The following is a 22,678-nucleotide window of genomic DNA, read 5'->3' as shown; positions in this document are numbered from 1 at the left end:
CTTATTGTGCATCTTGAAACAGCCACACCACTTTTTTTCAGAGAGTCCTGTATGTCAGCTGAAGTTATTTGTGGGTTTTTCTTTGCATCCCAAACAATTTTCCTGGCAGTTGTGGCTGAAATTTTTGTTGGTCTACCTGACCGTGGCTTGGTTTCAACAGAATCCCTAATTTTCCACTTCTTAATTAGGGTTGGAACACTGCTGATTGGCATTCTCAATTCCTTGGATATCTTTTTATATCCTTTTCCTGTTTTTTAAAGTTCAACTACTTTCTCCCACAGATCCTTTGATAATTCTTTTGCTTTCCCCATGGCTCGGAATCCAGCAATATCAGTGCAGCACTGGATGAAACATGCAGGGGTCTGTCAGGAGCCCACAAACTCACTGACTTTTTATACACACACACTGATTACAAGCAAACAGATCACAGGTGAGGATGGTTACCTTTAGTAGCCATTTAAACCTGTGTGTGTCAACTTGTGCAAAACCTCCAGGATATATAAACTTTTGATTAGGGTCATTTGGGTAGTTTCTGTTGTCATTATGATATAAAAAGAGCAAACACAATTGTTTGATAATAAATGGCTTCACCCAACCACTAACCATGAGTGAAAGAAAAGTTTTTGTATCATCATTCATATTCTCTGAAAAATGCCCAAAAAAAACAGAAATTCTGCCAGAGTATGTAAACGTATGAGCACAACTGTAAATTAACATACTTTTCAGAAAGTCAATATTTATGAATTATCAATCCTTTTTTTGATTGGTCTTATGTAATATTCTAATATTTTGAGATACTGGATTTTTGATTTGCATAAGCTGTAAGCCGTAATCATCAAAATTAAAACAAGAAAAGACTTGAAATATTTCACTATATGTGTAATGAATCTAGAATGTATGAAAGTTAATTTTTTGAAAGAAATTACAGGGAAAAAAAAGAACTTTTCCATGATTTTCAAATTTTTTTTAGATGCACCTGTATCTTTTTTATAAGTGTATGTAAACATTTGGCCACGACTGTATATGGGTCTGCTTATATTGGCCTATCACAGATATGTCAGTATAAGCATATGTTGTCTAATATGTGCTAATATGAAAAGGTTCTCTTCTCTCTCAGTGGCATGAAAAATGATCAGCAAAAGTAGATGTAATTTGTAGGAATACATTTGAAGTTAAAGTTTGAGTATGTTTGTTTGTTTGTTTGTTTGTTTGTTTTAACATGTTTGGTATGGTATTTTTAGCGACCGCTGCATGCGCATTAAAGGAGGGAACAGAAGGAAAATCCACAGTCTGTACCAGTTGGAGGTGGTGCTACACCATTTTAGTTTGTTTGCCAAAAGAAGAAGAGGACGGAAGAGTTGCATTAAGACAAATTGACAGCAGGGGGCGACCTGAATGGTATTACCATGGCAACTGTGCTGACGTGTAATGAAAACCCTCCCTCGGTTTTATGGTCAACCCTCCCTTCGATGAAATAGCTCGTACGTAAACACCCAGTCAGAAGCCATTATACACCAAGAGATCGTGCTTAGCTACGTCTACTCAATCAAATACTATAATTACGTGTTACACTGTTTTTAATCCGAGCGAGTGGTAACGCCTCAGTAGCCTGAGTGTGTATTTAAAGTTTTAAACAGTAAGACTAACACTATTGTCTAGGAAGTAAAGGAAAACAAGAGATTTACAGAGGCCGAGGGACGACTGTATTTTCACCCGGGCCGTTAAGCTTGGCGGAGGGATTTAACCGACTTCAGTAGACATCGGAAGAGGAGAAACCGCCGTCTAATTCTGCACCAATTGTTTGGTTGCACTAGTTAGATATCTGTTTTACAGTGCGTACTTGGCTTTTCTCTTAGTTCTGTGTCCTTATTTAGATGGCAAGCTTCCCAGACTCTGTAAACGAAAATGATATAGGTAAGTAAAAATCCTACATTTATGTTTTCTGTGGCCAGGTCCTTGGAGCAGCGTGGTATTAGGACGCTATATTATTCCCATGTCGTTCAAAGTTATTCTTTTCGTAATGTTGTAAGCTGACAAAATGTGTGTTTTTGTAAGTACAGAGTAACTTATTAGCTAGCTCCAATGGCCTTTGACTAGCTACAGTACCGTGGTGGACTGTAGTCATCGTTGTTTGCCTGTTGTAACAGCTCGGTAGCTGAGATGCCATTTGAGTCAATGTAAGCTAACATAGTCTGAATCATTGTTTTATTCAGGGGTCTTTTAATGTGTATTCTGCGTGTGTAAGTTAATATTAAACTGAACATCTGGCCTTAGAGCTAGCAGTTTAACGCTACCCTTTTGTTTCTTCGGAATGTCGGTTAAATTACAACATACCGCACAGCCCCAAGCTAACCGATGGTGCAGTGCTTTATTATCAATCCTAGAACGTTAAACTCCTGCTGGTATTTTACAGTTGAGTATGGCTGGTCAGTTTCCACACCTCGTACGTTAATGGTTGAAAATGGATTTCCTTCTCGCTTGGTTGCGGATTCAAAACTTGGCGAGGACCCTTCCCTCCCCCACACACGAGCAGTGAGGCGGTTCTGAACCTTGATTCGCACAAAACTTTAGGTTACGTGCGTACCCACACGTTAAAGGCTTCAGGGCTGTATTGAACTTGTATGCATGTATCTTATTACTTGCTTATCACATGATGTGTCTGTAATGTTAAATTGTCATTCACTTACATTGCATTACATTCTTTTTTCTTTCTTTCTTTCTTTCTTTCTTTTTTTTTTTGTCAAATACCAGGCATTGAAAATCACCGTTACCACGCTGTAATTGTCAATATAGGAGTTTATGCTTATGCCAGAATCAATATATTTCTTCTGCAGCAGTATGCTTAGCTTTAAACTCTTGCACTTAAAAAGATAAGCCAACTCTCTTAAAGTTTATCTGTAGAAATCCAAAAAGTTCAGTGTAACCTGTACCAAAATGTTTTATTTTTTTTTATCATCACAAGTAAAACATTTATGTTACTGAATGATCCAGAATACCTACTATATGTAAAAAGCATCACCTCTAAATTTGCCATGTGTCCACTAATACCTTTAATGCATTTTTTTCCAAACCTGGTTCATATGTATTTACATTTGGTCATAGAGAACTGTAAGAATAACCCTGCAACATCCTATTCTTTTATATAAAGATAAGAAAAATGTTATGATGCTGTTTCTTTGTGCTTCTTGTTGACAGTTGGTAAAGTTGTAAAATCGTTTTCATCAATCTGTAAATTGTCTTTCCAGAATCTATAAAAGTTGTAGGGAAAATGTAAAGTCACTTTTCAAAGTAAATCTGACTATCCTATACAAATTGCCATGGGGCACATATATGTCAGTACATCTAGATGTAAAGTATGAGTCAAGAATGTGGATATATAGTGTTTTACCTTTGTAGAATATTACCTGTAAGTTGACAGTTTCTTGATCTCATATAATAAATTAACACCATTCCTGAAATGCACACATACATTTCAGTAATTGTTATAATTCATGATTTAACAGAGTATCAAACTGGTTTATCTCATAAACTTCCCCTCCCACTGTTTTTGAACAAATATTGTGGTTAGCACAGTTAGCCAATCAGATGCCTGCATCTTTGACAAGCCCACTAATATCTTTGGGTTAGTGAAGAGGTTACTTTGGGATTCCCGTGGGAAGGTCTAGATAAGCAGAGGGGTTGTAACTTGTTAATAAGTGATCATTTTGCTGTGTGTAGCTGCAGTAACGGTGGTGGTGTTGTTTTTACAGGTAAGGCTAAGTTCATCGGTGAACTCCTGGTGCCTGTTGCTCCCTTCGACCAGAAGTCTGGACGCGAGGCTTGGACGGTAGCCTTTGCACCCAATGGTTCCTACTTTGCTTGGTCTCAGGGACATCGCATTGTCAGGCTCATTCCCTGGACAAAATGCCTGAAGAGCTTGTAAGTATCATTTTTCTGAGTTACTACCAATATTTTTGATGTCGCAACTGTGATTATTAAAACGGTAACATACATATTTATGATTTTCTAAGAATCTGAAACCCTTCTATTGTAAACTGAGTGTGTGGGAATCTTCTTAAGGTTATGACCTTCAGGGTTTTCATATGTTATTATAGCGTACAGCTTACTTATGTCATCATATGTAGGGGTCCCACTATCAATGAGAAAAGCTACATTAATTGACCTCATTTGTGCTAAAATGTTTTCCTTGTTGCCAATAATATCTAAACCGCACAAGCTAAAGACAAAAAAAATTCTGTGGGTGATTTTCCATCTTTTGCATAGCATAACATCCCAGTTTTTTTTTTTTTGTCAAAACCCAAAAAAGCTTTCATAGCTTTTCAATCTTCACTGAGTGAAAGGTATGGTGGCTGACGGGTGCAAATCACAACAGCAAATCCGAATCACAACGTCAAGTTCAGAAAAACAGCAAGTCGGAAAACACAATTGCAATTTTGAAACCACGATTGCAAATTCGAAAAACGCAACGATATTAACCAGAAACCAAGTCAGAATTTTGAAAGAATTGTCAAACTGCAGGATTTATTAACTTGACAACGTTGTCTAACTATGATTGACACCCACTAGCTTTAGGCTAAGGCTAATGAAAGTACTCCACACATAGCGTTACATTTAATGTTACTTTGATCCTAATACTGAATACTTTTGCAGTTCCAGTGTAACATCTGCTGGTCCCATACTATTGACACACATTGTATTCAAACCAACACCAAGGCACACAAATTGTGCTTTTTGCACAGTTATAAATACTTTACGTGCTATTAGTATGTCACAAGTTAACATACAGTCAAAGTTAAGTGTTCTTTTAAAACCCTTCACCTCAATGGAGGACATGATCTGGACGGTTTACATTAAAGTTGTGGCTTTGATACATTGAGCGTTTTATATACATCATTTATATTTCCATTTCATTGGCTATGAATAAAGTGTTTTATTTTTAAAGAAAGTTTTGGTCATTTTTAAATTTAGTAGTAAGGGTCCTGTCACATTAGAGAAATATGTTCTTTACAATTGTCTGTCATTTCACTGTTTAGATAGGCGATAAAACCTTGCATTTAGGAGGGCCAAAAGGCCTGGTTCATTTAATCCTGGCTATGAAGACGTTTTGCTAGTTATCCTTTGATACAAGTAGTAAGCAACACAAAACATTCCACTTTTACGGTCAGACTTTATTACTTGGTTGACAGATCATGATACAAGTTTTACGATATTCTCCACAATATCTTAAAAAGGATATCAAGCATGTCATCTGCAGCTTCAACAAACACTTTTAAAGCATTAATATGGTAAAATAGTCTGACAAGTAAAAACTTAAAGCGAAAAGATCAAAGTTACTCTAAATCATGGACACAGTCCTCACAGTTGCTGCAGTTACTGTGCAGATTTTTCAACTACATAAGAAAGTCACTATATAGGTCACTACAGTAGGTTTATGCTGCATTCCAGTTACATGGGAGACCACTCGCCCGAGTTGCTCTTATGCGAGAACGTGACATCATTTCCTGGCTTGTAGCACAAATAGCGTTCCCGTTTGTCATCGCTACACGACGAGTCGGAAGAACATGGATGTCATCAGGGCAGTAGCAGGCTAGTCATTGTTATTGTTATTGTTAGCTACATTAGCCTCTTTAGCAAACCAGCTCGAAAACAAAACTTTACATTGTATTGCAAGCACAGCAAGACCGTGCAATGCATAAATTGGTGACTGGATTAAAGCAGCAATGTAATCAAATGTGTAAGAGCATTTAAAATCGATATTAAAATGTCCAAAGTGGTACAAATACAAAGAAAATACATCAATTACGGGCGCAGCCATCTTTGTTTGTCTAGTCGTTTGTCTATCCTCGCTCTACTCGGTGTACTCTCAGGAGCACCGAGTCGGACAGTGGATATTCCGACCAAAAGGGGGCGTGCCTCGGTGAAATGTCGCGAGACAGCTGCAAGATTTCCCACTTTGCAACTCGGGCGAGTGGTCTCCCATGTAACTGGAATGCAGCATTATTGTCTCTCTTTTTTAAAAAAAAATGTAAAATCTTATTTTATTCATTTGCTTTTACTACAAATGATTTCAGAAATCAATGTGTTACATCGTCTGTTGTTTCATTACTCACTGATAATTAACGTAGTGTGTTTACATGCTGTGCTAAATGCGCAGGCTAACATGTTACCTACTGTATGGAGCTCCTCACATCAAATACTTTATAACGTTACTTCACTGTGGTCTATTAGTCACTTGTCAGAATTGAACCTGTAAAAGACAAACGTATAACAGAGTGTATGTTTAGACAGTTGAAGTATAAGTACTAATCTACAGTAAGCAACATTATGTGACAGGGATAAATAAATAACGTTAACAATATTTATCTGAGCAAAATGTCACGGAAAACTTTGATCTTGTTTGCTAATGCTGCTCATTCTCCCCAATTCTGGATGAGATTCCTCCTCAAACATGTGTGGTTGTGAAGTTATTGATTTATAAATAGTTATTATGGTGAAATTTACGGTTGAAATGCAGCTAACTCGGTCCAATCACTACGGTGTGGCTGCTGAATACTTGCTAGCACTAAACCGGAAGGACAAACACAATTGCGTTTGAACCAGAAGAGGGAAAATGGGCCCTCTTGCTTCACTCGCTTCTTCTTCGGTATAATTCCCGACACTGATCTGCCCAATCAGATTCAACAAGTAAAAGTCCCACCCTTTCCAGTTGAAAAAATTCTGAGGTGATTTCTGGTTAATGTCGTTGTGTTTTTGGAATTAGCAATTGTGCTTTCCAACTTGCTATTGTGTTTTCTCTCCTGCAATTGTGTTTTTTTCTCTTGCTGTTGAGTTTTCTGACTTGGTGTTGAGTTTTCTGACTTGATGTTGTGAACTTTATATCATAAATCATATTATCATATTATGCCACTTGACTTTTATAGAGCTTACCTCTAGCTGTGCATATTTACTGCTGTTTTATCTGCAGGAAAAGGTAGTAAAATAGGCACACTGCATGAAATAAAGTCATTATATAATTTGCTCACACTCGCTGAGTAAGTCACGTAGATCTACATATATAATGTTGGTGCTTGGCAGATCTATGTGCTGGTAGAATTTTCCAGCTGTTTTTTGGCCCTTCTGCCTAATGCACAAAGCAGAATGAGCAGAAAGAGGTTGCTCCTCAGTGCCAAGGACACGTGCCTTGTATTATCAGCTCCCTTTCTGCTTAATAGGCTCTTTTTTCACTCAATAGGGCCTTGTGACTCTCAAAACCACACTTTGAAATTGACTGTGGAGCAAGTGCTTGTTGTTCCCAAACAGCAGGCAGCTTCTACATGGATTTCCATGGTTATGGAGTTCAGTTTAACTCCTGTGTTCCTGTTTGTACTTTCACATGTTACTCTTATTTTACTCGCTGCTCTCAGCTGTATTGGATCTGTGGTAAGTTACTGCTAACGCAAACCGAACCTTTCTTGCTGATGCGGCCTTTTTGTTTTATGAAATGCAGTGAAGTTTTTACCAAGTTTGCAGGGCTTCATTAGCAATAATATTTTTCAAAACATGTATAAATAACCAGATATAGACACATTCTGCACTATTTGCTCAACGGTTCAGTTCAAAATATTACGGACAGGAATAGTACAAACAGCCCCAGTGAGCTGAAAAGGGGTTCAGGCAACAGGCTCTTACTGTGGTCTGTGACTAGCACACCTCCAACATATTATGAAGGTAAACACCTTTACTGTGTGGTGTTGTAGAAAACACTCACTAGCAAGCCCCAATTGCTTGTTCACCACATGGCTCAGCACGACTGGGCTGTCTCTGGTTGACCTCTTCTATCTTTCTCCATTCTCTGTTGCTTTAGTTCAATGGGTGGAGAGGGCACCAATGCCAGTCAGAACAGCTCCGGAGGCCAAGTAATCCCAGCTGCAGGTGACCCCTGTGAACACACCATTGACTGCGGTGACATCGTCTGGGGTTTGGCCTTTGGCTCCTCAGTGCCAGAGAAGCAGAGCCGCTGTGTTAATATTGAGTGGCACCGCTTCAAGTTTGGCCAGGACCAACTGCTACTGGCAACGGGCCTCAACAATGGTCGCATCAAGATCTGGGATGTTTACACTGGTGAGGACACATTGTCCTTGATTCTAAGTAGTTTCTCTCTTCAACTTAATTAGTTGGTAAAAGGATGAGGCAAGAAATAGTTAGGAAATATAATTTTTAAAATGATAGTATGCTCTGAACTAATAATGGTATTGCAGTGATTTGTAGGAAAAAATCTGGCTTTTGTTGAAATTTGGATGTCAGGCCTGTGTGCTGTAAATTGTTTCGTGTGAATTCATGAGACATTGGCCAGGCAATAAGAGAAACTATATAAAAATAGACAATCTTGCTGATGTTCTCATATCTGTATGTAAGGCATATAGAGGCTGGTGTTAAATTGTGACTGTCAAACCCAGTTAAAAACTCCTTGTTGCTGCTTTAATCCCTTTGTTCTATTTGATGGCTTGTTGCAGGAAAACTGTTGCTGAATCTGATGGACCATACTGATGTAGTGCGAGACCTTACCTTTGCTCCTGATGGCAGCCTCATGCTAGTCTCTGCATCCAGAGATAAGACCCTCCGGGTGTGGGACCTCAAAGATGATGGTATGTAGATGATCCGTCCTTAATGGTCTAATCTATGGTCTGCATGAGACATAAAAATGTGAGCCCTAGCATTTACCTCATAGCCAGTGAAATGTCATCATGGCATTTTATTGGCTGTGAAGTGACCCCACGAAAGTGATCTTGCTCGGTATGCGTCCCGTGTCTCTGACAAATGTATATCTGAACGGACGCAGTGAAGTCACTATCCATGCATCCATGGGACGCACCATATTTTATCCCCGATAGTGCTTCATTGTGAACAACAAGTCTGTATTGAAATAATTATAAGAAAAAATCTGCCGGTCGCCGTTTCCGACCGTCTGCATACTGTGTGCATATCTCAGTCATCATGATACTTTGTGCTGCAACAAAGACCACTCCTTGACACACATATTTTAACAATCAAACCTACAAACTTGGTATTGGTCAATAAACTTACTGGGTCACTGTCAAGAAAAATCAGCTCCGATCAATTCTGTATACTCTCGTGACAATGATGATGAATGATGCTTTGCCATTGCCACTGAAAATAGTTCTCAACAAATGCACTATTTCCTCCTGTTAGAGTAATGTTTACTGAACACTACATGACGGTTCTGGGAAATTACTGAGGCCTGTTTAAACCATTTAACCCTCTGACGTCCAGGGTATAACAGGTGTCACAATAAGATGCCACACAAATTATTTGTGCCATTCCATAAAACTGTTCCTGTCCACCACAAGACAGAGAGGCACATCACAGGCCTGACACTTCCATGGTGTCACCAAAACAAAAGATGGATCACCCACTTCATCGTCAAACTCCTCACTCTCTGGCTCAGACTGGCTCCGCGTCTCCCTCAGCTCCTCCCAGCTCAAAGAAGAGCTGCACTGCCCGCTCCACTTTCAGTAGTCGCCTCATTGTTTTGACACAAAAAAACAACTACGGAATAAACAAGTTGTTCTCATAGTAAATTAAGGTCCTCAGAACACTGTCTGAAGCTAGAAAGGTGGCAGGGTTCGGTAAAACCGTATGATATTGTGTTGTCCTTGAAGGTCAGTTTGTTCAGTCATAAAAACAAAGAGAGTTTGTTTATTTAGTTTGTTTAGGCATAAAAAAAATCTATCCCTTCTGTTTAAAATTTCTTCCACAAAACTACAGCTTTAAGGTTTTCAGAGGCACATTAACACATTGTTGGTTTGTGTCTTTTTGTCAAAATTGTTGACTAAAAGAAAAATATAGTCCAACCGTGTCATTTGTGGTACCGACCAAAAACGTGTCATGGTGGTCAAATATTTAAGTGGGAAATAAGTGACTCATTATGTGGGCATCCATGTGGCTTATAGATTGAGGTGCATATCACATTGCCTTGGCATTACTTGTTTGATTGCCACTGGGGACTTTCATTGCATGTCCTATGGGGGATAGGACATGTCTCTCTATTGTCAACAAAGAAGTGTTGTTTGTGACAGCAGTGTGGCTTTAACAGTAAAGAACATGGTGTACTGTTTTTTATATCTTGTAGGTAATATGGTGAAGGTTTTGCGGGGGCATCAGAACTGGGTGTACTGCAGCGCCTTCTCCCCTGACTCCTCCATCCTGTGCTCAGTCGGCGCTGGCAAAGCAGTATGTATACAAGTTCCTTTTTTGTTATTTTGTTGGGTTTGCTAGCCAATCTGTGTGCAATTGTTTGTGACCAGTTATGCTCAATCAGCCTACAAATGAAAAAAACTCCCCATCTGCCTTGCCCTCCCATTTCCACCTTATAACAAATTGTGCTCGGTCTCATAAGTTGAGCTTCCTGCACCCACTTTCTGTTTGGTTTTTGTTTGCAGTGAGAAAAAGGGCTTTTGGTGTTATAAAGTTTGCATGCAGAGTAGACTGTTTTCGCAATTTTTTTATATTAGTAAATTTGTTTTACCGTATAATTCATATACCACTGAAAAGTGTTAATGTTGATGTGGGGGTGACCAAACTACCCCTTTAAATCATTACAGGCAATCTTGAAAAAAATCAAGTAATTTCTAATAAATGCAGTTTTGATACATTCTGACCTCATGAAAACCTTGCATATTATCAAAGTTCATAAGAAAATATTTCCTTTATTATTACATGTTGAATATACTTCCCAGTTTCTGGATATCTTTTCCATAAACTGGCCAGCATTAATTGACCTTAACTTCAGTGTTGCAGCTGTAGATCAATCTGAACATGGTGGTAGTGGTAGACATGGTTGTAGCTTTATTCGGCTGTGTGTGTCCCTACAGTGTGTGTCTTGCTCTCCCTGTCACAGGTGGTGGCAGAGCTCAGTGTGTGATTGGTTTTGAACGGAGCGCCGCGCTGACATTTTGAGCAGCCGGTGTAAACCGGGGACGCACAGTGCACAATGCCCAAAGGCCGGGCCAGGGGCAGTCTGGCACCTGACCCGCAAGGTCAATCTGTACGTAGGTGCTGCTCCGTGTCTGTCTACCTCTGCTGTTGCAGTTCCTCTATTTATTTTAATTTCAGTTTAAAACTATCATTAAACTGGTTATTAAATACCCCCTCTACCCCCCACCCCCCCACCCCCCACCCCACCCCACCCCCCAACCTCTCTTCCAAACCCACTTCCACACATCCGCCCTTATCTTTAAATAGCTCCATCAACTGTCTGCACATGCTAGCTCCTCTTATGTTACTAGAATAAATGTCAGTCAGTTAAAATTTATCTCTTGTAGCATTATGTAACATTGTAATGCTGCCAGATGCAAGTTTTAGAAAACTATTCAGCTAGCTGCAACAGTTTAACAACCAACCTGCCCCCTCCCTTCACTGTCAGTGTTAACAGCAGCTGCCAATGAATTTGCAAATGTTACACCCACCCCCTTAATCATGGAATTATTATGAAGGTTTCAGATTATTGTTGACATACAGAAATTGTATATTTTTGTGCCTTTGCAGGGCACGGTTCTGTTGCCTTAAACTGTTGAGAAAAACAGTCAACAAATTGGCCAGTTATGTGGTAACCTTTCCATCTGCAGTTTTGTGGCTTTGTCTGCTTTTATAAAGAGCATAATAGGTGTTTCTGCTGTTGGCAGCAACTGCAACAATGAATTAGACTGGCTTTCATCCACATTGTTCCACCAGCATACTTAACATGAACACCTCAGCTAAAAAATCCCAAAAAATAATAATATTATGCTGATGTTTTTAACTTAGTTGGTGGAAACTACAAAATGCGGACACTAGCTAGTACAGAGGAAGAAACTGCTCAAGAAACATAACCATTAGCCTGCATGTTTTATGTAATGTTTTTTTATGTAGCTCATTAACTGCAGATGTTCACAAGCAGAGTTTGTACCACTTTTAACCATTATCAAATTCTACCAAAGAGTGAGAAGAAGCAGAAGTTATATAACTGCATAATTCTCAGATGATGCATTAGTACTAAAAATTCAGGCCATGTCTGAATGTTCAAAGCAAAAGGCTTTCACAGATGATCACTTTTCTACCAGTGTGTATGTGAGTGTACAGTATGTGCGTGTGTGTATGTATGCATATGTATACTTTGCCAAAGGTATCAATCCTTTGGCCATAAAATATTCTTTTCTCTTGCAGTATCTGTCTCTCTTCATAGGCTTCCGCCGGAGGTGCGAGCCTATTGTAAACACAGTGAACTAAAACTCTGAAAGGGGAAACCAGTGGAGTAACATTATGTTACCTTAAGTTACTACTTGTTTTATTTTCTCTTTTTTGTGTAGACTTTTTATGTTAAAACAATGGAAGTATTAATGTAGTATATTTAATAATGTATTGAAAAATTATGAATTTAAATTAGGTTGAAGTTTAATTTTCTAGTATTAAAAAAATGGAATGTTAATTGTAATTGTCAATGTAGGTAAAGTGTTGCAATTTGACATAGCCTTGCTGTTTGTGTAGCTTGTGCTCTTTAGTTTGTTCAGCCTGTTTAAAGGTTACAAAGCTTTACAATGACCTAACTTGAGCATAACTCTGTTTAATTCTGTTTTAATTCATGCTTCCTAATTTAATTTCTAAATGTGTTTTGTGCATATAGTAATGATTAGTGTAAGATAGCACATGTATACTACAACAAATCATTTCATGGGCTATAACAATACTCTCTTTACATTGCAGGTGTTCCTATGGAACATGGATAAGTACACGTTGATCCAGAAGCTGGAGGGGCACCACAATGATGTGGTGTCTTGTGAGTTTTCACCAGATGGTGCGCTGTTGGCCACTGCCTCTTATGACACCCGGGTCATTGTGTGGGACCACCACAAGTCCACCATCCTACTGGAACTGGGGTAAGAAATACACACAATATGGGGGCCATGGGTTCGCTGCCCTGGAATGCGTTCAATGAATACTAAGGCTATAATTGCAAAACCCCCGAGTATACTGAGTGCAACACTGTTTTTTTGCTTATGACGTTAACTTTTTATTTTCAAGAGACTAAACAGTATTTCTACTATCAAAAGATATTCATATTAATTTACTTTTTGAGGGTTCTGTCTGAATGTTAATTTTTAACCTGAAATAATTTCCTGTGATACTGTTGCTAGTATTGAAGTCGTTTCTCATCTTTTTACAGTCATCTCTTCCCTCCTCCATCACCCATTTTTGCTGGAGGGGCAAATGACCGCTGGGTTCGCTCTGTGAGCTTCTGCCCTGACGGCCGACACATTGCTAGCATTACTGATGACAGGTAAGACACTTGATGACATCAGCATTAAAGTTATATTCCCTTACTTCTTATGTGTTTTCTTAAAGCAACATTATGTGAAAATTGGCATTTTGTGTGATTTCGCTCCCCCAGACAGTTTCTGAGTGCAATACCACTCGTAAATCCAAATCCCAGATCTGTAACAATTTGTCAGACCTAATGTAGGTGCTAACTACAAATAAAACTCAGTACATCATGACAGTGTTATGACTTGAAAACTTTTATCTAACGCTGTGAGCTTACTCACTGAAGTTGCATAGTGCAGAAACAAGTTATAGGGGGGTGGAGTGGCTGTGATAGAGACACCATTCATCCTCTTACAAGACACTGTACCGTCAAAATGATTTTGAAGTGGATATTTTCAGGTAAAAATGTCACATAGTGTGGCTTTAACTTGTCTCTTTTTATTAACATGTATGCCAGTATCCAGGTTTTTTTTTTTGTTTTGAACATGCTGACCTTCAGTATCAACCCCCAAAACAAATTGAAACCCAGATTATTTTTTTTCTGTTCTGGGATATTGTAATTCTTATGGTGTTTGTTCTAGGTGGTCAACCATATCAGCGTGAACATGTGTCAGCAGTGGATAACTAAGTGCCTTGCTTCAAACACTCATATTTCAAAGTGTTCCTGAATGAGCTGTGATTTTGTTTTGAGCCTTGACAAACCGACATGTTCAGCTGCAAACCTTTTTAACACTTTTAGTGTTTTCCCTCAAAACCTTTTTTTTAATGCCTATTTGTGCACATGGGCTGATATGTAAACAGCACAGTGCAGCAGAGAAGCATCACTGTTTGCACCAGCTTATTTTTAAAGCTTGCAGGGAGTCATGAGCCTTAAAGGAATAGTTCACTCTAGAACGAAATTCAGTCATTGTCGACTCACCCTCATGCTGATGAGAAGTTCGGTGTAGTTTTTTATTCCTCAGAGTGCAGCTGGAGACCCGCGGGGGTACCGTCCTGCAGCAAACATCCATATAACAGGTATCAATTGTGCCCGAGACGAAAAGGTCCATAAAACTACACAAAAACTTTGTAATATTCCTCCATACTGCTCGTCCGCTGCAATCCAAGTGTCCTGAAGTGGCGACATCCAGAGTTTACTCGAAACGACATCATTTAGTACATTTTTCTAGCCTTCTAACAGTCACTATGCTATATATGCTCCCGCGTGCATGCGAGTCTCCCTCACAGCGTTTGCACTACAGAAGCCGCGCCAGACAAGAGCAACAGAACTCGCGATAGATACACACCGGTATTTACATCCTGCTGTGAGTTTCAAAGTTTCAAATCACTAGTGCAGGCAGATCCCTCTTGTGTTTGTGTGTCGCTCGGTCGCTCATAGCTGGATGTAAATAAGAAACTACACTATACTTCGATAATGTCTGAATTTCGTTCTAGAGTGAACTATTCCTTTAATGGAGCTTGAGAGCACATAACTACTTTCTACTACTAAGGGTCACGTGATAGTCACAAGGTAGCTATTAATCACTCTGATTGCTGTCTGGCCAAACAGGGAACTTATGTTTAGAACAGAAGCAAAAACAAACTCTTAAAAACTCTGTCTGTTTGTCTCTGTGTATTTTGATAAAGTGAGGCATCAGCAAAAAAATTTCTGACTCCTAACTCAAAGTTCTTTAACTGTATCTCTAAACTGTACTACTCGGCTGCAGTACTTCAGTATATGTATTTACTATAAACTTGTTGTGTTGTCACATTAAACTGTAGTTCACTGTTTAATGCTTCATGTTCCTCTGAACAGAAACAGGCAGACCTTTTGTGTGTTCAGCTCCGCTGTTAGCTCTGTATGAGCGCCGCGCTGACATTTTGAGCAGCCGGTGTAAACTGGGGACGCACAGTGCACAATGCCCAAAGGCCGGGCCAGGGGCAGTCTGGCACCTGACCCGCAAGGTCAATCTGTACGTAGGTGCTGCTCCGTGTCTGTCTACCTCTGCTGTTGCAGTTCCTCTATTTATTTTAATTTCAGTTTAAAACTATCATTAAATTGGTTATTAAATACCCCCTCTACCCCCCACCCCCCCACCCCACCCCACCCCCCAACCTCTCTTCCAAACCTTCCACACATCCGCCCTTATCTTTAAATAGCTCCATCAACTGTCTGCACATGCTAGCTTCTCTTATGTTACTAGAATAAATGTCACTGTCAGTTAAAATTTATCTCTTGTAGCATTATGTAACATTGTAATGCTGCCAGATGCAAGTTTTAGAAAACTATTCAGCTAGCTGCAACAGTTTAACAACCAACCTGCCCCCTCCCTTCACTGTCAGTGTTAACAGCAGCTGCCAATTATTTGCAAATTTGACAGCGACCTTCTGCTTTTAGCTATTAACTCTGTACGCTGTCAGATCCTTTAGCCAAACACACTGCACCGGCTGAAGACAGAATAGAAAATATTTCAGAATCTTCATTTGTTTCTTAGGTTTTGCACTGAGTAGCCAGCCGGTGACTGCAACTAGTACTGACACAATGCTGTGGACAGAGAGATAACTATGGTAACAGCATGAGAAAACATGCTCTGTTGTTGCCAGTGTAGTCTGCAGCAGTCAGTTCAGCTTGTCATTCGCAACAATAGTCTGTTCGTCCTTAACAGATTTTCTGTCGGAAAGCCAGAGACACTGTCTCAAGTGTGTATCTGACTGTCTCCTCTGATCGGCCTTTATAGAAACCCTTGATCAAAAATGAATATCGGCCAAACGATCGGTGGCCAGTCAATTGGAGCACAGTTATCTAGGTTAACTAAAAATGTGCTACCTGTCACTGCAATCCTGAACCTATTTAGACATTTCCCGGAGTACCTGTGTGTGAGGAAGTGCACAAATCATTTGGACCAGACATTAAATTGATTTACCCTGCTAGATCGCCAGTGCAGAGTTTGATTCCATGTGTGAAAAAGCAGTTCTTTGTCTAGAGAATTCACAGTGAGTGAGTGGTCATGTTGTTGTTGAGTATTTCCAGTAGATGACAACATGTCTGAATACTACATGTGTAAAATGGCAACTCTGGACAATGTCTAGACCTGATTCTCCAGACATTGCCCAGGGTTCATATGAGAAAATTGCTTCTATCTGTAGTCACAATCACTGTTCTGCCCATATTATCTGATTGGTTACATATCACAAGTCCTTATCACTTCTCCAGTGATGGAGTGGAGCTGAATTAAGAAGCGCTTTTTTCTTGATGTACAACCAATGAGAATTTGGTCAGACAATAGCATATTGACCAATGAAGCGACCAACTGATGAGTCACCCCAAGTTTCTTGCATGCAGTTTGGATTCTGACAGCAGTGTCCTTGTGTTTTTTTTCTGTCTCTGCTCAGGCTGGTTCGTTTCTGGAGCATAGAGGAAAGGGCTCCTCAGGCCATTGCCTCTCTCTCTAATGGCCTATGCTGTGCCTTCTCTGCCGAAGGAAGTGTCCTTGCTGCTGGGTAAGACGCTAGCAAGTGTTCAGACATACACCATCCTTAACACACAGATCACATTACATAACCTCTGTCACACCTCATTGACTCTTGCCTTATGATAGGCCAGTAGAAGACACCAGTTCTGTGTTTTCACTCAGCTGGCTTTCTCCATAGACAGGCTGCTAGCATTCTTAGCTTTGTCAAGGTTTTTTTTTTTCCACTGGACTCAATTACAATGTACCAGTGAAGTCTTTGTGAGTTGCTCCAAGTTATACCTCCTCCTTATTAAATTGTCATCAATTGCCTCCCCCCCAGGACCCGTGATGGTAGTGTGCATTTCTGGGAGTGTCCTCGTAGCATTGCCAGTCTGCAGCACATGTGCAGGATGGCCCTTCGCCGGGTGATGACCACCCAGCAGGTGGAGGTCCTGGCTATTCCCACGCCGCTCCGTGACTACCTGACCTACAAAGTTATCTAATCGTCCCTTACACCACCCCAGCCTCAGCTGACACCACTGCACCTGCTGCAGCAGCATGCTGGAAAACCAATGAATCCCTTATTTTCTGAAAAATGTACGGCGTTTCATTGAACTTTATTGAACAAACAAAAGCGATCAGGACAGGAGGAAAAGAGTTAAGCTTTACCGAAACCCCAGAGCCACCGTCTGGTCTCAAACCCCCACCACACCTCTTACAGCAGGATATTGTGTTGTTTTGTACATATTTATTTTTGTAAGTGCTTTAGTAAATTAGTGTGCTGGAGCAAGTGCACCATCTATACCTGTCAGGTCAAGTTATTTTATGGGGCCTCATGTCCCCTCCATCAGATCAGTGTGGTGATCTTTTCTTCTGACTTGTAATGGCTGTTGTACTTAATGTGAGAAGCTTTGCAGCTTGGTACAGCTTGGTTCTGCTTGACTGGATGTGTTTTTGGTACCTGGTGCTTTTCTCAATTTCATTTTTTCCACTGCAGATTGTGCCCCCTCAATGTAGGTGAGGTTTCATAGTGACACCACATGAAACTGCCATGACATTATCTTCAACACAAACTCGGCAACAGTGGATATCAGAGAGATGGCTTTTTGTCTCAACAACGACACAAACTTTGTTTCAGAAAAGGCTGAATGTAGCAAGACCAAATGACCCCTTTATAAAAAAATAAAAAAAAGTGTTAAGTGCATTAGTGACAATTCTGACCAATCAGTGGACTGCAGTTTTTTCATTCCGCGGTTTAGTATTGACATGGCTCACTTGAAACTTCAATCAATTCGATACCAAAGTACCAGGTACTATCCACTACTCTTGACAATGAAAAATCAAAAAAGAGGACTCGAGCTGAGTCAAGCTGTACCATGCTGTGGAAACACAGTATCTCAGTGTTGAGCTCCTCTTCGAGCTGGCTTCATCTCTCACCAGGTTCAGTAAACCCTTCATCTTTTCTTCTGACTTGAAATGGCTGTTGCACTTAATGTGAGAAGCTTTGTGTTGGTGCTTGCTCTTAATGTCAGGTTTTCTGTTGGCAAGTAGGTGAGCTAAAGGGAAGAGACATGTGAGAGGATTAAAGGATGCTGAGTTTTGAAGGCCAATACTTAAATCTGTGAACTACTGATACTGTGGAAGTATAGTATCTTTACATTGCATTATTGTCACAACATTAAAGAAAAACAAAATCAAGCATTTCTATTTCTCTGAAACGGTAATGAAACCACCATACCTCACTCACACTCACTAATAAACAGGCAGAGTGAGAATTTTCATGCTTTGTTTCAGTTATAGTCGGCACCAGAAGCTAACTACGTCACTAGCCAATGAGCTAGCGTGTTAGCCAGCTCCACATCAAAACAGAAATGCACTGGTTGCACTATTTGTTACACCATCTATCTGATTAGTTTACCTGAGAGGTGTGTGTGTGCGTGTGTGTGTGTGTGCGTGTGTGTGTATGTGTGTGTGTGTGTGTTCACACTAAACCAAGGCCCCTCTGCCGCTTAACTGCTATCTATATTTGAACTTGTACAAAAATTTGTACACAGGAGTTCCATGTGATTTGTATGTATATACAAAATTGTATAATGTCTAACAACATATCAAAGTTTTAAGCCTTTTTTCACATTATTTTATCATTTATATCCAGTTCTTCTATTGTTGTGTTTTTTGTATTTTTTTCTCCTTTAAATGTGAAAATCTCTACCAATAACTACACGTCTTACTGCTAAAGCCCAGAATTAAAACTGTATTACATTTCTTTGTTAGTCAGTGGCAGTGATAATGTGCCCTGTCACATATTTTTGCTGTATGTATAAATTACAATAAGCAGTTCCAGCAACCTGAAAGTAATCCAAAGCAACCAACCAATCACTTGTCAGCTTCGGCCATCTGGAGTTACAGACTTTAATGTTCACTGAACTCTTGATAGAAATGTATGCACATAATGATCCAAAATGACACATTTTCAGAATCCTCGATTTCTTCATTGTCAGTTTTTCTGTCAGTGAGAATAGATGTGAAGAAGAGACATTGAGCTTTTAGTGTTGTCCTGCTTCTGTTTCTTCAGGAAGGTGGGTACAGAGCAATAAGTTCTCAGACAATGTCAATGCCAAAGGTATTCCTTTTCAGACGTTTATAGAAATGGTTGGGTTGTCGTCATACTTTTCTGCTGAGAGGGTGTCTCATGAATAGGCTGCAATTTGTAGATCTAAACAAAACCTTTAAAAGGGGTTTGCATTACATGTTTATTTACCTATAACCATTGTGATTGGAAAAACACAGTCCTGCCTCAGTGAGATGCAGTATAAAGCGGTAAATATATCAAATATATATGAATGTACAAAATTCCTGCAATTTTCTTGTAACTGTTTGTAGATTCAATAAAGGCTTTTTGACAAAAACAATGGTGTTAATAATTTGAGAGAACATCTGCAATAAACCTTATATATACAACAATCAAAGAAGGACAAAAAAAGAGTTTAATCAGATTTGTTAATCCCTCCATTGGAGCAGAAATACAGTCCAGACATTACTAATGTGGTAAATGACTGAAATGGCTGTTTTTTCATGCGATGTGTAGTAGGTATACAGAGGACTGTTTTCAGCAACCATCACTCCTGTGGTCCAGTGGCACGTTGTGTTAGCTAATCCAAGGTTGCCATGTTAATAGGCTAACTGATCATTGAAAAACTCTTGTGCAATCATTTTTCTGCACAGTTAATAAATATATATACAGTTGTGTTCAAAATAATAGCAGTCCAACATCACTAACCAGATCAATCACTGTTTTTGGTGGAAATTATATTTCTACATGGCAAATAATTTACTAGTAGGTGTAGTAGAGTAATAGAAAAACAACAGACCCAACAGTCATGACATGCATGCTGCTGATTCTGTGTAATTGAATCATTAATTGAAAGGGGCCCATTCAAAATAATAGCAGTGTGGAGTATAATTAGTGAGGTCAATCATTCTGTGAAAAAACAGGTGTCAAACAGGTGGCCCTTATTTAAGGGCAAAGGTAGCAAATGTTGTACATGCTGGTTATAGTGCATTTCTACGGAGCCCCTAAAGGGAGATACTTTTCTCGTGCGCACGAGATACTTTTCTCATGCGCACAAGATACTTTCTCGTGAGCATGAGATACTTTTCTCGTGCTCACGAATACTTTTCTCGTGCGCACGAGATTCTTTTCTCCAGTGCGCTCTGCGTGCTGTCTCCAGCGCGCTGTGTGCGCCTGACAGCAAAGTGTGTACACTACATGAAAACTAAAATCGTATTTGGTGAAACATGAACCGTAGGCTATTCATTCTTTAATGCTTTTTGATTTAATCTTGGATTTCTACCATCGATTATAATTACTGGATCAGTTAGTTACCAAAGAGTCCGGCCCTCTCCACTGCGCTCCAGGACAGGGAATGTGATGATGGCACCATGCTCAATGGGGACATATTGATTTAAGACGTGTGTTAGCTGATATTTTTACAACTGAAAGGTGTTTGTGGAGTAATTATTACACTTCACTATAAACTCAAATACGGAAGTGCAGCGACGCAAGTAACACTGCTGGTTTGAATGTTGAAATTTGGCTGTTCTTGTTCTGAGAAATGAAGAGGCTATTTCATGTGAGAAAATGCCAAGAAACTATAGATCCTGTACAATGGTGTGCTACTCCCTTCAAAGAACAACGTAAAACAGCAAAGCAAGGGAACACACCTGGGGAAACAGTATTTTGCAAAATCAGCAATTTGTCACTTTTCTTAATGACCTCAACATTTTATATAAATGCCTAATTGGGTTCTTTCCAAATTCCCACACAACAGATCATATATTTACCCTCCACACTTTAATTGATCAAGAAGTCAACATGAACAAAAGAAAGGTCTATGCTTGTTTTGTTGATTTTAGAAAAGCCTTTGATTCTATTTGGCATGAGGGCTTTTCTGTGAACTAATGGAAATGGCATTCTGGGAGAAACATGATTTGATTGAAGATGTATAAAAAAGAAAAAGCAAGTGCTCTGAAGACCGGAAACAAACACAGCTTTCTTCTCCCAGGACCAAGGAATGAGGAAGGGCTGCAATCTCAGTCCAATTCTCTTCAACCTATATTTCAATGAATTGGCAAATCAATTAGAGCATTCCACAGCGCCTGGCCTCACCCTGAATGGCACAGAGTTCAGGGGTCTCTTGTATGCAGATGACTCACTGCTGCTTTCACCCACTAAAGAAGGTTTGCAGGAGAGCTTGAGCTTGCAAAACCATTTTAAAGGGAGCACACCATTGAGGAGTGTTATATAACAAGAGGGAGACTGCAATTTTGTTTAAATATTTTGTGTGATCACTTTATTGATGGCGCGTTGTGTTAGAAATCACTGTTGCAATTTTACAGTTTTTTCTTTTTACATATTTTTATATTTTACATATTTTTTAAAGTTGCTAGATATATCTGTGTTTAATTTCTGCAGTTATAGTGTTGTTGTGTTGGACTGGAGATGTGAGTGCATTTTTTATGAGACGGATTGTAGTGTTTCATTGAGTCACCGTCATTCAGCGTTTGGAGAATATTTCTCCTTTCTCTTTGTTTTTCCACCATTTCCTCCTCTGCTTAAGAAACTCTTAAAAGTCTTCAAAGTCCTCCTCTCTACTCCTAACAGATTTTAATTTGAGGAGCTCTCGTAAGGGCCGAAATGCTTTGTGAATAACCTTTTTCGTTAGTAATGTTGCTGTAATTGTAAGGAAAAATTCATAGAAAACCTCATAATTTTGAGAATTTCCTTTAAAATATCATCAGTAGGAGCCACTCTTAGTAATCAGAATTCAGAATTCCTTTATTAGTCCTGCAAACGGGGACATTTATGCTAGTACTAGGAGGTTTTATGAGTATGGAACACGTCAACACAAAAACTAATGATATGTCAGAAACAATCCAGAAATCAGATGAAGACACGATTGCTATTTGGACAACAACTACACATATCTTGGCCTCAACATCACATACATAGCTTCAACATGGCTTCAATGCAATGAAAAGAAATATTAAAATCTACGTTCCAATTAAAAACTGGCTAAAAAATATCCAGTTTTTACGAGAACCAATTATTCACTATGGTAGTGAATTCAGGGGGACAAAACTAAGTAATGAATTTGACAGATGGGACAAAACAATCATAGAATCTTTCCACACCAAGTTCTGTAAGAACATCCTATAGGTCCAGAGAAAGACACCAAACAATCTGTGCGGAACTCTGCCAATGACCCGTAATACTGAAAATGAAAAAATAGCAATTCAATTTTGCAGTCACCCAAATTCAAGTAACCCCCAGACATACCATCACACAGCCCCTGCCAAGTGCTGAAGCCAGAGAAGAATCTCCTCATTCAGCTGATTCTAAGGCTTAGAATAGTAACACCTCAAAAATATATTACATATTGGAAAGAAAC

At 39.4% G+C, this 22,678-nt stretch overlaps 1 protein-coding gene across 1 annotated transcript; it reads left to right on the top strand.

Moving 5' to 3' along the window:
- Window positions 1–1,481: 1,481 nt before the first annotated feature.
- Window positions 1,482–19,639, top strand: wsb1 (WD repeat and SOCS box containing 1). Its single transcript, XM_073480177.1, has 9 exons — window positions 1,482–1,914; window positions 3,750–3,918; window positions 7,844–8,100; window positions 8,493–8,624; window positions 10,130–10,230; window positions 12,739–12,911; window positions 13,199–13,312; window positions 16,669–16,776; window positions 17,068–19,639. The coding sequence occupies exons 1-9, from the start codon at window positions 1,875–1,877 to the stop codon at window positions 17,228–17,230; spliced, it is 1,257 nt and encodes a 418-aa protein (XP_073336278.1). The 5' UTR covers window positions 1,482–1,874; the 3' UTR covers window positions 17,231–19,639.
- Window positions 19,640–22,678: the final 3,039 nt, after the last annotated feature.

Source organism: Pagrus major, chromosome 2 (genome assembly GCF_040436345.1).
Source record: "Pagrus major chromosome 2, Pma_NU_1.0".
NCBI lineage: Eukaryota > Metazoa > Chordata > Actinopteri > Spariformes > Sparidae > Pagrus > Pagrus major.
Note: the sequence above shows the minus strand (reverse complement) of the source record. Positions and strands in the feature narration are given on the sequence as shown.

Excerpts from the sequence above, each read along its gene's own strand:
- wsb1 (XM_073480177.1), top strand. The coding sequence starts at position 1,875 with ATGGCAAGCTTCCCAGACTCTGTAAACGAAAATGATATAG. Across the intron at positions 8,625-10,129 it reads GTGGGACCTCAAAGATGATG|GTAATATGGTGAAGGTTTTG; the intron begins GTATGTAGATGA and ends TATATCTTGTAG. Across the intron at positions 10,231-12,738 it reads CAGTCGGCGCTGGCAAAGCA|GTGTTCCTATGGAACATGGA; the intron begins GTATGTATACAA and ends TTTACATTGCAG.